Genomic DNA, 15,420 nt, shown 5'->3' with positions numbered 1-15,420 from the left:
TATACGCACTGAACCAAAGGCCGAGAGCTGATTCGGAGGGCTAAATGAATGTCCTAGAGGAAGGATCCTTCATAAAATAGTCACTCTCTTTGCCTGTAGCCATTAGGCAGTTGGAAAAGCCCCAAGTCATCTTTGCCCTCTACTTCCTGTTGCATTCCCAGTCTTGTTCCCTTTTTTAGAAATAGCGTGTTGTCTTTTGTATAGCCAAACAACAGCGTTCTGACTCTGCCCTGTGACTTTCTGATCCTCCTCTTCTTATATAAATACAAGGGCAGTGGTGGGGTCCCAGGGAGTCAGGGAGCAGAGAGCCCAGGAGTCCTCAGGCCTGCTCTGCCTGCGTACCAGGGAGATGAAGATCTCTACAACTACCCTCTCCTTCCTCATCCTTGCTGCTGCCCTTGGATCCCACGCCCAGGTCATTGAAGGTGAGTTCACGAGCCTTCTCACTAGTGGCCAGATCAATGGTTAACTCAAGGTCTGGGGAGGAGACACAGAGGGACACCTTTGTCCTCCTGTGACTGCTCCCCATCCCCGACATGGATGTGAATTTTGGCACTTATTTAAAAGCAGCAGCAGTAGGGTATAGACCTCTCTCTGCAGCCTTCGTTCCCTGGGGAAAGCTCTAGACAGATGACTGGTCCCACTTGGGGAAACAGTTCTCTCCCTTTTCATAGCCAGAATTATTTGATTCCTTTTCTTAGCTGACATTGGACCACTATGTGCTAGATCAAAAGAATTGTAGTAAAATTGTAAACTTGTAGAAAGAATCATAGAATTATATGATGTTAGAACTATTATATACCGTCTAGTATAAAAGCATCATTTTGAAGAGGAAACGGGACAAGTCAGCAAGTGACTCACCCAAGTCCACCTAACCATTCTATTTATTTATTTAACAAATAAACATCTAGTCCTTCCCACGTACAAGCAGGCACTGCTCTGTGTCTTATAGATATCAATCCATTGGATCCTCCTAACAACACTGTGGGGGAGACTATCAGCAACTTACATAGTTTTGCATATTATTATTATTATTTTCATTTTACAAATGAGAAAACTGAGGCATAGAAACCTTAGATAACTTGCTCAAGATCACAGAGCTAGTATGTGGTGGAGTTAGCATAAGAGCTAGCTAGGAAGCTGTTATGGAAAGACAAGACCATTTAAGACTTCACTTTGCAAGCACCACACACATCATATCAAGCATATTGAAGTGCACATACATGCCTCATTAAATATAACTCATATGTAACTATATAAGAAATGAGCTAAAATTTAGTTGTGTTTGCCTAATTAGCATAAGGCAGGTCCATAATCCCTTTTCCAAAACTTTGGGGCTAAATGTATTTTGGAATGCAGAATTTTTACAGTTTTAAAAAGGGAATACAATATGATCCAGCAATTCCACTTCTGGATACTGAAAGCAAGTACATGAAGAGATATTTGTATCTCTTTTTTTTTTATACCCGTGCTAATGGCAGCAATATTCAAAACAGCCAAAAGGTGGAAGCAACCCAAGTGTCTATTACTAAATGAATAGATAAACAAAGCAAGGTATACACGTACAATGGAATGTTATTAAGCCTTAAAAAGGAAGGAAATTCTGACGCATACTACAACATCAATGAACATTGTAGACATTTTGATAAGTGAGACAAGCCAGTAACAAAAGGACGAATACTGTATGATTCCACTCATATGAGGTAATTAAAGTAGTCAAATTCAGAGGCAGAAAATAGAATGGTGGTCACCAGGGACTGGAGTAGGGGAAATGGGGAGTTATTGTTTAACAGACACAGAGTTTCAGTTTTGCAAGATAAGAAAAGTTCCATGGATGGACTATGGTGATGGTTGTGCAACATGTGAATGTACTTAATCACTACTGCACTGCACACTTAAACTGAACACTGATGAACTCCCACTTGCTTATTAAAAAAAATAATAATATTTTTTAAAAGGTAACACATACTTGGACATTACTTAACATTCCTGGCAGAATCTGGGAAGCAGACTTTAATCAAACACAGTAATATTTCTGCAGTAAACACATACAAATATTTATACCAATGAAAGAAATAAAGACTGTAAATAGTCTTATTTCACTTTGGGTGATATTGTGATACCAAATCAGATAAAATTTTTCTGTTTCCAGAGCCCTGTGGATTCTAGAAATGTGTAGAAGGCATTGCAGACTGTATCACATTATGTAGCTATTCAATTGATTTATTCACGTTGGATTCACAGTTTGATTTTTGTATTCAAAGTCAATAGAATGTCTCCATATCTCACACATTTTCAAAAGTTCCCTGCAAAATCTCAGGGCCCTAACAGCAGAAATGAGGCCAGAGTCAGGCCTAGAGCCCAGACAGGTGTCCGGTGGTCCAGAATCATTGCCTCCCACCAGGGGATGGGGCTGAGGAATGAGACAGGTGGAGATACTAAGACAGTGCTGCCTCCCAGTCATGTCTCTCCCTTCCTTGTCTGTTTCTCCCAAATAGAATCCACGATGGAGGGACATCAGGTTCAAGTCTCAATAATTAAAGGTAAACGTTACTTATAGTATATATGTAAAAGCAGCTGACGGTTGCAGATCTGCTCAGCGGCTTCAGTCTACCTTGTTTACAGGGCAGGGGAAGAGGAGGAGGGTCCTGAGGGTGATGCAGGTCTCCAAGGAAGATCAAGATGGGCCATGGGTCTCTCCTCCATGGATGACCTCTCTTCCACCTCGTTGTCCCAAGTCCACTCACCTGGAGGAGAGGGTGTTCTCTGATGCCTCCTGCAGGCATCAGACCCTTCCTCTTCTGGGAGAAATGGTCCTAGCCCTGTGGTGGCCCTGCCTGGTTGCCCTCAGACACACAGCTCAACCCCAGGGAGAGTGAAGCAAGGAGACACCAGCAAGTGCTGGCAGAGGAGAAAAACATCCTTTTCAAGTCCTGCCCTTCTCCCTCTCCCAGTACCTTGGGGGAAAAGGGGAAAGGATCTAGTTTTCCTCAAAAAGAGACAGTACAAATTTAAATGGCCCTTTCTCTCGCAGCAGGCTTCCACAGTCCTGCTGACTGCTGCCTCTCCTACACCTCACAAAAAATCCGATGTGAACTCATGACAAGTTATTTTGAAACGAGCAGTGGGTGCTCACGGCCTGGTGTCATGTAAGTACCAAGCTCACCCGCCATGTCTTGGGAAGGGAGGACCTGATGGACAGGTGTCTGGAAAAGTCCCATCATTTGGATCTGCTAGGTCAGGGAAGGCTTGTGTCCTCATCAGCATCCTGCAGGGCATCAGGTATGAGATGCTCCCAATGAAGAGGGAGGCCAGGGAAGGAAGGAGAAAGCAGAAGCAAGGCTGCCCAAGGAAACTCCCAGAGTCGCTAAGGGAGTCTCAGAGGCTGAGGGAGCTCTGAGAGGAGACGCTCTGAGCTCCTGCAGAAGAGTAAGGAAAAAACAGGCTGGGCTGAGTGGGAAATCGCAGGGCAGGGAGAATGGGGGTCCCCATCTCCATTTGCTGAACCCTCCCCAGTTTGTAATCTTTCTCCCTCTTTCTCCCCAGCTTCCTCACCAAGAAGGGGAAGTTTGTCTGTGCCGACCCCTTTAATAAGCGAGTTAGGAACTGCATGACGTACCTGAAGCCGTCAGACACCAAGGACCTGAAAAAAATGAATCTTGCCTGATGAGAAGGGACATTAGGTGCCAGCCACCTCAACTCCTTCTCTCTCACCCCAACTACCTCCTAGGAATTTCTTGGCCTGAATTATTTTTTAAAAGCAATAATTACTGTTCTGTTCTGGATATAAGCAATGCATTAATAAAGAGTATCCAATTTAACATTACTTGAACTTTAAGAGGAAAAAGGAACTGTAGGAATTGCTGAACTTTGGATTCACATTTTTTTCAAAATGAGACATCACAGCATTTTTAAATAGCTAAAAATAGGATTCATTCAAATATAGATTGAAAATGTATTAAACTTGTATGTAACCCATTAATCATTAATAAGAGAACCATTAAACTGATTCAGACATCATCTGAGGAGCAGAGATTCATATGGTTTATTGGGGAGGGCATTCCGAAATATTTGCTAAGTAAGAGAAAAGCAGATTAATATCCTATAGGGCAATAAAACTGTAACTTTTGGGATTATCTTTTCTACTAGACAAAAATTATTTGCATTTGTGCTAGACAAAAATTTACAAGTTAACATGTAATTTCACAAAGTCTGGGGCCTGGTCAATAGCAAAGAGAGCACCAATCAGAAGCACATTCCCCCTACAGATTTAAGGAATCCTGGAGTGGGCCTTTTAGACAATGTTCCAATATGACATTGAAAGCCCACGGTCATCCTTTTCCCTTATTTCTACATTTTGGATGTTTTTTCTTAATAGATATAACTTCCTAGATGTCTTCTTAAAGTTGAAAGGCATTAAGAAAAACATTTAAAGCTGGAGTTATTATCAATTTTACATTCACATCTATTGAAACATAAACATTTATATTTATAATTAGTAAATGTTCGTCAATTGTCTCATAAAATTCAGAGGAAAGGACTAGATTATAAACAACAAAATTTTTTTTTATTCCAAAAAAAGTGAAAACCTATGCTTACTTTTTGGGTGATGTGCCATAAGAAATGAATAGGAAAAAAACTGATTGATAACCAAATATCTTTTATAGTATTAGAAAGTACAAATTAGTACAAATCGCTATTAGAAAAAAGTCCTGAGACAATGATTAAAGCTGGGAATTATTACAACTCCAAAGAGATTAAACACAAATTCACAGTGTGTCTCATCTTATCCTCCCTACTAAAACAGCTAATCTTTGAAGGTTTGATTACAGCTTAGAAAAGTTTCTTTTACTCCATGATGTGGGAGTGGAGGGATGGGCAGGCAATGATTGAAGACAAGGAGTAAGTACAGACATATACAATTTAAACAAGTGTTACAGGTGATTCTTATGCAGGTGGTCCAGGACCTCACTTAGAGATACCATTTTAGGAGGTGTGGGTAAACAGGTAGGCAGGGCAGCTGGCGGACCAGTGAAGGGGAAGATTGCCTGAGTACATTTTGCTCCTTCAGGGATGGCTTTCTTCTTTCTCAGCATAAGTGGAAATCCCTAGTTCCCTGGTTGCAAACACGGATTCTGGTTGCAGGGGCCCTGGCTCTGGTGGGTGAGGAGGGAGTGGGACTGGTCAGGCTTGCACTGAGGTTGTCAGAGAGCTTCATTCCTACAGGGTGGAAGCAGGTGGGCCTTCTTGCCTTTGACCAGAACTTGTCCAGGGCATTGCCCAATTCTCTGTCTGGCCCATTGTCCCCTCTGGAAGACTCCTACAGCAGACATCCTTCTTTAATTAGAGAACTGTGCATGTAGCTTTATGCTGGGGCAAACCCTGCACCTGACTGCTCTGAAATGGGGACTGGCCAGGTCCCCATTTGACCAAGCTTCTTCTCCCAACACCACAGACTCTGATCCTTGCGTCACCCAGGGTCCTACTGAGAAAATGTTTTTTCAATAATCTTCTCCTTCACCTATATGAGGATACAAGTTTTTCAACCTCTTTGTATTTTGCCATTCAGCTGATGCATTATATAGAACAGAAATTTCTTACCTTATGGTCAGCTGACGTCACATTTTCTGATTCCCTACTGCAACTATAAATTTATTTTTATTTTCACATTTATTCTATCATTTCAATGGGATTGGGGGATGCGAAACAGGTAAGTACAGATGCTCTGGGTCCCGGCCTATATTTTGACCCATTTATGATCTTTCCTGTTGCTCTCATTACTTCACTGTATTCTGTTGAATTCAGAAGCTCTGAGTTAACAACAACCCACAGAGCCCTGGAATATATGATTGAGTGGCGGCAACAGCAGCTTTTGGCTTCTCTATAGAGATTTCGTTTCAGATCCTTGGTGAAAATCTCAGAGTTGTTGGATTAAAACTGTGCTAGACCTAAGGGGAATATGTGTGGTTTCACTGGGTTCTCTGGCTGGTCAAGTTGTTAGCTGGGAAGAATGAAATGGGAGCGTAGACCACCTGAGCAGTGTGGATGGCAGAGGGCCAAGTGTCTGCTAACCAAGGCTTTGGGTCATGACAATGGCAGCTGAACAGAAAGGAGGCGTGGAAACCGAGACTTCTGCTTCTGACCAAGCATCTGGTCACTCATAGAAGGTCTTTGTGGTCTTGAAGGGGACAATGGCATGTTATGTCTAGGTCAATTGCATATTACTCACATACTCTATTTTCACAGTTCCTCAAAACCAGCATGTTCTTTTTTGCTTCCTTACTTTCTGTGGTGCCTCTGCTAGAATTGCCCGCCCCCCCTCAACTCTTCCCAGCAAAACTCATCCCATCCTGCAAGTTTTAATTTAGGTACCACCATAAAAACTTCCCTCACTATCCCAGCCAGAGCACCCAACTCCCTTTCTCTGGAATCCTGAAATAGACATTTATTGTCACTCAAACAGATAATTATTGAGTGGCTCCTTTATATTACACATTGTGGTAGGAATTAGGAAAACCACGACAACAAAACAAACTAGATTCCTGACCTTCAAGAATATTTCAGTGTATAAAGACTGAAAATAAGAATAAAATGTGACATCTATGTGCAAGAATCATATCTAATTCCTCACTCAATCTCCAAATTATGTAACACTGTACTAAAATGATGAGGTTGTTTGTGTTGAGGGCAACCAGCCTGGGGCTCAGGCCTCCCCAGGCCCCAGTCAGGCTGCTCAAGGGCCAAAGAGACCAATATCTGAAGCACACCAGTTAGGAAGCTCTACTATAGATCAGGGCTTCTGAAACTTTAGCAGGCAGAAGAATCACCTGGAGGGCTTGTTAAAACACAGACTAGGGGGCTGGCCCGGTGGTGTAGTGGTTAAGCTTGCACACTCCACTTTGGCAGCCTGAGGTTTGCTGGTTCTGATCCTCGGCACAGACCTACACACCACTCATCAAGCCATGCTGTGGCGGCATCCCACATAGAAGAACTAGAAGGACTTACAACTAGGGCATACAACTATGTACTGGGGCTGTGGGGAAAAGGAAAAATAGAGGCAGACTGGCAACAGATGTTAGCTCAGGGCCAATCTTCCTCACCAAAAAAAAGCATACCTTTAAAAAAAAACAAAACAAAACAAAGAACACAGATTGCTGGATCCCACCCCAGAATTGCTAATTCAGTAGACCTGGGTGGAGCCAAAGAATCAGCATTTCTAAAAGTTCTCAGATAATGCTGATGCTGCAGGACTGAGTGCAAATTTGAAGAGGAACTCACTCGACTTTTTAACTTCAGCATTGTTTGCAACTTTTATAAAAAGCACATATTTCTTTAGTAACCAAAAAATAATTTCAAAGAATTGAAAAAAATGAATCTTCATTGTCTTTTCAAGGACAAACAACAAAATGGGCCAATTCTTGACTTGTGTTATTTGATTATTTTATGATGAAGCTTATCAAAGCTGCTTAATTATAAAAGAAATATATAACTGGGAAAAGTTTAAACATGGCTAAATAAGTCTGACAACCAATATTGAATTTTTAAAAGTAAAATTATTGGAAATTGTACAAAATAGCTAGAAAAAAATGTACTTAAAAGTTGTAAAAACAAAACAAAACAGAAAAACTAGAGCTGCATAGAAATCAAGGCACAAAATATCAAATGGAAACACCCATATTTTTACTATTTCACTTTTAGAACCACATACAATATTTAGAAAGTAATATCGCTCATTCCCATTTCTCTTGGTGTGGGCCAGGGGCCTCAACTGAGGACTCAACCAGGCTGAGCTGGGGCAAAGGGCACGACCCACATGGTTGAAGCCAGTGGGGCTGGGACTGAGGATACAGCTAGTGTAGCCAGAAGATTGTTACGTACAGGGGATGGAACGAAGAAACAAACATATTGAGGTTAAGAGGAGACAGGTTTCTCACTGCTAGGGTAGGGAAGGAAACATGGAGAAAGGCAAGACTAAAATAAACCCTGTGGTGTTGATTGGAATTGACGGTATTGGTATAAACTTTTGGCTTTTCATATAGCTAGACAGATGATATAGAAATGGCTATAAATGTATAAAATAGAAATAAATAGAAGTTTATACACACACTTATGCATATATGCTTCAGTATATTTCCTAGTTCTATGCACTGAGAGCTCAGATCTGAAAGCAAGCCTCTTCCCATAGCAAGGAGCACCCAAAGCGCCCAGGCCTTGGTTTCTCAAAACCATTCACCACCAACAGGAATCAGGACTCAGAAGAGGACAGGCTGATTCCTGAGCTGGGGCAAAATACAAGATGAGCCTGGATCATCTTTTTGTGCCAAAAAAGAGAGGAAAAACCAAATCACCGCTATTAAAAGCTCCCCCCAAAATATTCTCATATTCTCAAGTAGAATTCTACACCCGGCAAAAACATCAACCAAGAGTGAGGGATGAGTAATGACTTCTTCAGACAAGCAAAACCTCAGAAAGTTTATGTCCCACATGCTTTTTCTGTATTGTCTAATTTTTAAAAATCAATGTATATGCGTTGCTTTGAAAAACATTTTTAACCCTTTTTAAATAGGCACCGCATATACAACCAGCGGGCAACAGGAGAACACTTAAGGTTATGTTGCTACCAAATTCCATTCATCCCATTATATTGCAATTTTCATTTACTTTTTTGAGTCCATCTTTAAGCTATGAGTCCTCTGAGATCAAGGTCATCTTCCTTCCCCAAGCCAAGCTCAGAACCTGGTATATGATATTGGGACAAAGAAGTGATGACCTATTCCTTTTCCTCCTGGGCACACAGATGATCTATATTTTCCATACTTTTATCATTAAGTTGGAGCCACGTAACTTCATTTTAGCCATGGAGTATGAGTGAAAGTAATTTATACAATTTCCAAAACTCATTCATAAAAATTTCCCCATCCTCCTCTGCCTCTCCCCCTTGGTAGCAAACATGGAGGCCTTGTGTTGACAGTGGTGGATCACCAAACAGAAGAAGCCTTGGTCCCTGAATGGGTGCATGAAATAGTGCTCCCCAACACATACACGCCCTCACCTCACTGCTGACTTATATTGGACTGTGATGTGAGCAAGAAATAAACCTTCATATAATTAATCCCCTGGGATTTGGGAGTTGTTTATTATGGCAATTAGCATATCCAGACTATTGTAGATAGGAACTCAATAATTGCTTGAAAAATAAAGGAATTTCCTGTAAGCCTCCTAGCAACCACTTGGCTGGTAGGCTAGTCTCCATAAAAACAAGGAAGTAAGCATTATTTCTTTCCAACTCATATTTTTCCCCAGAAACATTTTGTTTCCTTAGATTGTTCCTAATGACAATTGTTCTCGTTTGATTTGAGGAGTTTAAATAGCATTGTTATTGATGATAACAAATACAGAAAATTTCTAATAAATTACCATCTCGGTGCCTAAGTGTGCGAATTCAGCCATTTCCTGTGAGATAAACATATTTAGACCAGCTCAGTTTACTTATTCTTCCTTCTTCTAAAACATATTTACAAATCACCTGCTATATGCTGGGCTCTGTGTAAATGGGCCAGGATAAGTAACAGATGTTCCCTGCCCTGATGAGTCCAGTCGAGGAGAGAAGATGTAAATAGTCTGCTAACCACAAGAGCAAGCAAAATAGGGCAAGTGCCCCCAAGAAAGCATGGTACGACCACGAGGCTGAGAGTCTGCAGAGCTGGATCTGTCCTGCATCCAGATCATTTTGTGAACATGATTAGGTTACTGGCTCTTCCTGAGCCCCAGCATCCTCCTCAGTAAATGGCCAGTTGAGACTAATCTAAGGATGGCAAACACATATCCTGCAAGCTGCGCCACGACAGAACCACACATCAGTCACAGCACGCCTGCTGAGGTGCGTGGCCATGGCCCCAAAACAGTTTCCAACACAGAGCTCCAATCCACCACTAATCAATGAGACCTACTAGCCATCCCTGAACTAGGTATTTTCTAAGGTTCTCATCAAGCTTCTCTGTAACGAAAGTCAGAAACCAGGAGAAGGTCCCGAAGAGATCTACCACCCAAGCTCAGAAAGGGCTAAGACTAAAGGCTTGGTGAAGAAGCCAAGCCGGCCAGGACATTTTCAGACACCTCTGAGCTGGAGTTCCCATGTTTCTCCACGGCACAGTAGTTAAGAACAGACTTGGGAGCCAGCCTTCCTGAGTTTGAATCCTGATTCTACTTAGCCACCGTCAAATCTTGGGCAAGTTATTTATGATGTTCTCTGTGCCTCAGTTTCCTCAAAAGCTGATATAAAGATTAAATGGGCTAATATCCATAAAGCATTTGGGACACTGGCTAATCTGTACAGCAACCACTATATAATATTTGTTAAATAAATTATCTACTGAGCATCTTGGCACTTCCTCGCCCAGAGTACGGTGAGGTGGTAGGGATGAGGCTGGGAGCTGTAGGTTCTGCCTAAGTGTTTTAGCGAGGATTTCCTAGCCCCAATTAGTGAGACTTGATATGGGGAGCTCCAGACCTCATCCTGTTACCCCAAATCCCCTCTGATCTGCAGACAAACCGATTCTGAATCTCCAGCCCCCATACGGCCTTGTTCTGAGGCCTGGAACCGGAATTGGGCACAGGACACATCCCAGCCTTGAGATCTTTTGCTGCATCAGAGACAGTGACCTCAGCCCCTGTGCTCGTGGTCTGTGCCTAAGGAAGGGCTTATATCAAAGGGTTAAACTTATTCCCACCGGGAAAGGCAATTTCCTCCCTGAAATCTTGGCTCTCCATGCTTCTTCACTCCACCCTCAATAAATGTGCAGGATATGAAATTGCTGAGGCATCTGCTGCTTTCTACTTCCCTTTGAAATCTTAGTTCCTTTGTTTTAAAAAATACTTTGCCTCAATGATCATTTCTCAACACTTCCTCAGCCCAGGAGCTTCAGAAGCCCCTACCAGGCCAGCTCTCCTCCTGCAGCAGCTCCCTCCATGAGAGGATGAAGCTCTCCGTGGCTGCCATCTCCTTCCTCCTCCTCCTCCTCCTCACCGTCACCCTAGGGGCCAAGACTGAATCCTCCCTACGTAAGTGGAACGCCTTGTCTTCTTTCCAACATGGTCCCTGCAGGGAGCTAAGCAGGATCAAGGTTGCTGGGGACTTGAGGAGGAGGGGCTGTAGGAGGAGGTCTGGTGTCTTCTTAAACTGGTTTTCTCCTCACCCTCCCCAAGACCAGTCCCCCTTTCCTTCAAGGCCATGGAGTGAGGCCAGTACCTCTCCACTCCCTCAATTCATCTCTCTTTGCCATTAAGCAAAATAGTGGCCCACCCCATTTGGGGGCATTATCCCCAGGGAGACTGAGAAGCAGTGTTTGGAGCCCCTCAAGGACATTTTGTCTATTTCCCTCCTGAGATTTGGGCCCAGCCTGCTTCCAAGGTCAGCCCTACCCTGTGAGCACAGCACTGCTTAGGTGTGGGCTGGGGGGAAACTCGACAGTGGGGCTCTTGCCTAGGCCACCATTTTTCAGCTTATTTCTTAAGATGAGCTGTCTTTACAGACAACCAAAACTATTCCTCACCCTTCAATTTTACCTTGTTTCCTTTTCAAAAACTGAGGGGAAACATAGAAGTTTGTTGGAATAAAGCTAGTCTTAAGTTAATGGGAATCTGGACAGTTTGATTTGCCTCTCTGAAAAGTCGTTCCGCAGCTCAGAGGCATATGGTGGGAATTGGTCTTGGGGACCAGGGGATCCCTTCTTCCATTCTTCAGAGAGTGGGGATGCTGCCTGGAATGGTGCTGGATAACAGGACCAGGGCTCTCCCTTTCCACCCAAGAATCCAGCCACCCTCAGTGACTCCTGAGGCCATCGCGATGCACACTCATGTTTCTGTACAGGTTGGTCACATAACCATGCACACCCCCAATCACTCCATCCCATAACCATAGCACGTGCTTGTGTGTACAGGGCCCTTGGTCTGAAAGGCCCGTCCTGCTGCATCCATAATTCAAGCTGGGTGTGACTTTGTTGTCACCCTCTTACGTCTTCTATAAGAGCCATGAAATTTCAGAATCAGAAAATAACTGAAAAATCATTTAATCCAGTGATGAGAAAATTTTTTTAGACCATGAAACCTTTTCTTCAAGCAAAACCTCACACAGAGGCCCAATATGTAAAGCAGAAAAAAGGGTTGAATGGGTCTTATACCCAAGACTCCACTCTCAAATGCATCAGTATGTCCAAGATAGTCCCTGAAGCCCCCCGAGCCTCACTCAGGAAGCTCCATATAAAAGCCACCAATCCAGCCCAGTGGCCTCATTGACAGATGAGGAAACTGAGAGGGGAATCCAGGGGTGAGAGCCACAAAGTCAGCTAAGGTGAGGTAGGATTAGAATCTGGGTATCCCGACTTCCTGGCCATTGTCCTTGGGGCCTGGTATGGGCATCCTTCCTTCTTTGTAGGGCATGGATAGAGTGGGGACACAGGCAGGATGGGGGCACTGGAAGGGGTCTGCATTCCCAAATGGCATGTGTGTCCCAACCCCTAGTGGGATTTCTTCCAAATATTCCTCTTTTTGGGAGCATCTCTGCAAGTCTGCCCCACAGGGATGGTGTGTACTCACTGAGAAGATCTGGGCTTTGCTGCTCTTCAATCCCAGAGTTGAAAGTCATCAGCCAGTCTTTCTAGGAGAGGTTGAAGGATGGGAAGGAGGGTGATAACTGATGAAGGAGGAGGAAAAGAAGGGCCAGAGGAATAGTATGGGGAGGGAGACAAGAGAACTGAGTTTCTTCACAGCCCTATCTTCGAATTCTGTGTAGCTCTCTCCTCCTTCCTTCCCTCTTCCACCCGCTAGGGTTACAGAAGCAGCCAGCAGGTATCACCTTTAACAGGGGGCCCAATCTCAGCTTCCTTTCGTGCTTTCTTCCCAGGAGGACCTTACCACCCCGCGGAGTGCTGCTTCACCTACGTTACCCGTGCAATCCCACGTAACCGGATTACACGTTATTATGAGACCAGCAGCCAGTGCTCCAAGCCTGGAGTTGTGTAGGTGGCACCCACATACCACACCAGGGGAGAGAGAGCCAGAAGGGCCTGGGGGCGGGGGGCAGGAAGGACACAGAATGGGGACTCCTCAGGGTGCCTCTCAGGTGTGTTGATCCAGAGAGAGGTAGCCAAGGGGCAACCCGGGTGTTTTCTGGCCTGTCTGGGGCCTGTGAGGAGCCAGGAGGAAGCTAGCCCCATGGAAGGGGAGGTGTCAGGGGAGGGGAAGGGAAGACAGGAGGGAATTTCCTGGGCAGGGACATGGAGACTAGATGGATCTACAGGCCCTGAGGGGCTGAAGAGCACGTCTCAGAAAGGAGAGTGGCCCTGGGCTGCCTCTAACAAAGGAAGGAGAACCAGTCTAGGTTGGGTGAGAAATCTGTGAGGGAGGGAGGACGGGCTCTTGCTTCCAGGCTGCTGGACCCTTGGTTTGTAATCTTCCTTCTTGCTCCATAGCTTCATCACCAAAAAGGACCATTCCATCTGTGCTGACCCCAGGGATGACTGGGTCCAGGACTACATCAAGGAGCTGGAGGAGAGCTGAGTGACCGGAAGTAGTGGAGAAGGGTACAGCTCAGAATCTTAAAGAGAAGAAGCCAAGGCCCCTCCCACTCCCAACTCTCAGCCCCAGCCACCTGCTGGGAGCTGCCCTGCCTTGAATTAAAGACCAGTCATGCCCTTCCCTGCCCTCATTCATTTCTACTGACTTTACTCATTGGCAGTAGACTGAGGACACTGGTGAGCCCAGCCTGGCGTGGCACCCATAGCATCAAGCCTCGCTCTCCAGAAGTTTGGCCAGAGCAAAAAGATGGTGCAAAAAATTTTTTGGTGCAAAAAAGTGGGTCAGGCCTGCAATGGAAATAGCGGGAAGCTGAGCAGAAAGGGAGAAAGACACTCAGTGTAAATGCCACCTTTACACAAGAATAACCACATTAATAACAGATACCATTTCTTTTTTAGTGCCTTCTATGTTCCAAGCACTCTGCTAAGCAGTCTCTGTGTGTTATCTTATTTAAGCTTCACAAGCATAAAGCTAAGAAGTATCACCTGACTTTGCAGGTAAATCTTCATACAGGCTTCTCCATAGCAGTCAAACTCCATAGCCCTTTTTTCTGTGCTGCTCCCAAGGCCTTTGTTCCCTGCCATCTAGAATAGGAATGATTCATAGACATATTTTATCCAATTCTTCCCCCTCCACTTACATACATCAGGTTGTACCATATCGTTTTACTCATTATTGTGTCTCCTGCAAGGCCTAGCAAAAAGTCTGACCCACACCAGGTGCTCAGGAGATGGATGGATGGATGGCTGGATGGAATGAGACAGGAATCAAGAGGAAGCTTATCCTCCAAGAATAACACCTAGCTTCCCCTAAAGGCTCTTAGACCCATCTTCAGGGTTTAAGGAGGAGCTCTGCATGCTCAGAGTAAGAGCGTGCCCAGTGTAGTCACTATGGCCACCCTTCCCTGGCCTCCAGCCCTCTGTAGACAAGGGCCAAGAGGCGGCCTGCACACTAAAGGTATAACCAGGTTTCCTCAGACCTCCTCGCCTCCATAAACAGGGGTCAAGGGGGTACCCCACATACATACCTTCCCTACCCTCATAAAACCTACAGCTTCACCACCACTAACTACCTTGAACCCACAAGGACTAACTGCATTATGTTTTTCCTATTTATGAGCAGTCATGCCAAATAGCAAGCCCCATAAAGATCTTCATATTCCCTGTTCTGCCCCTGCCTCCTTGTACATTCATCTCCTGAAACACTCCCCCCATGCCTCTAAAGCTCACAGTCCGTCAATGGCAAACTCCCCTCTATCTTCCATCTCTCCTCTGAACACTGCCTTTGACTTGGAACAGGGTCCTGAGGCAGTCTGAAGAGAAAAGATGCCGAGGGGCAGGTCCAGCCTCAGCCAAAGCCAGAGGACAGAAGCTGGAATGCTGGGACACAGAAGCAGATTGTTGGGCGCGTGGTGTTGGAGCGCCCTTGTGGTCATGATTGGCCATGGTGACAGGTTGGATAAGCCCAGACTGAGGGCACATGGGAGAGTTCAGCCAACTAGAACTGAACTGAAACTGGTTCAGAGTCCAAGGTCCAAAGAGATAAATGAGAACATCAACAAATAAGCCAAACACCCCAGCAACAGATGGGGACCCAAGGATCAGGCACATTGCTTTTTGGAGTATTAGTAGCATAACACATGACATGAGTGTGAGCTCAATCATTGGGTCATTGGACTGGGAATGGGGGACATCCTTTGCACAGGCCACTAAACCCTACCTTTGCCTCAGTCTATGTTCTCTCTAATTCCACTTTATGTTCACCCTCCCAAAGACTAGTCACTTAGGGAAATGGGTGGTTCAACCCTCCCTCCCCTTCCCCTACATAGAGATGGTGACTGGTAAC

The 15,420-nt window shown here is 44.6% G+C and overlaps 1 protein-coding gene across 4 annotated transcripts; it reads left to right on the top strand.

Moving 5' to 3' along the window:
• Window positions 1-212: 212 nt before the first annotated feature.
• On the top strand, window positions 213-14,142 carry CCL14 (C-C motif chemokine ligand 14). Of its 4 annotated transcripts, XM_046677662.1 has the most exons (5): window positions 214-425; window positions 10,912-11,061; window positions 12,902-13,016; window positions 13,470-13,580; window positions 13,974-14,142. In XM_046677662.1, exons 1-4 carry the CDS (start codon window positions 350-352, stop codon window positions 13,555-13,557), a joined length of 429 nt encoding a protein of 142 aa, XP_046533618.1. In that variant the 5' UTR covers window positions 214-349; the 3' UTR covers window positions 13,558-13,580; window positions 13,974-14,142. The 4 variants fall into 4 exon arrangements, with proteins under 4 accessions (XP_046533620.1, XP_046533618.1, XP_046533619.1 ...); XM_046677664.1 differs by lacking the exons at window positions 10,912-11,061; window positions 12,902-13,016; window positions 13,470-13,580; window positions 13,974-14,142 and adding exons at window positions 2,499-2,543; window positions 3,038-3,149; window positions 3,547-3,826 and having other exon boundaries at window positions 213-425; XM_046677663.1 differs by lacking the exons at window positions 10,912-11,061; window positions 12,902-13,016; window positions 13,470-13,580; window positions 13,974-14,142 and adding exons at window positions 2,499-2,543; window positions 3,035-3,149; window positions 3,547-3,826 and having other exon boundaries at window positions 215-425.
• Window positions 14,143-15,420: the final 1,278 nt, after the last annotated feature.

Source organism: Equus quagga, chromosome 11, assembly GCF_021613505.1.
Source record: "Equus quagga isolate Etosha38 chromosome 11, UCLA_HA_Equagga_1.0, whole genome shotgun sequence".
NCBI lineage: Eukaryota > Metazoa > Chordata > Mammalia > Perissodactyla > Equidae > Equus > Equus quagga.
The sequence above is the reverse complement of the archived record's forward strand: the minus strand, read 5'-3'. Positions and strand labels throughout refer to the sequence as shown.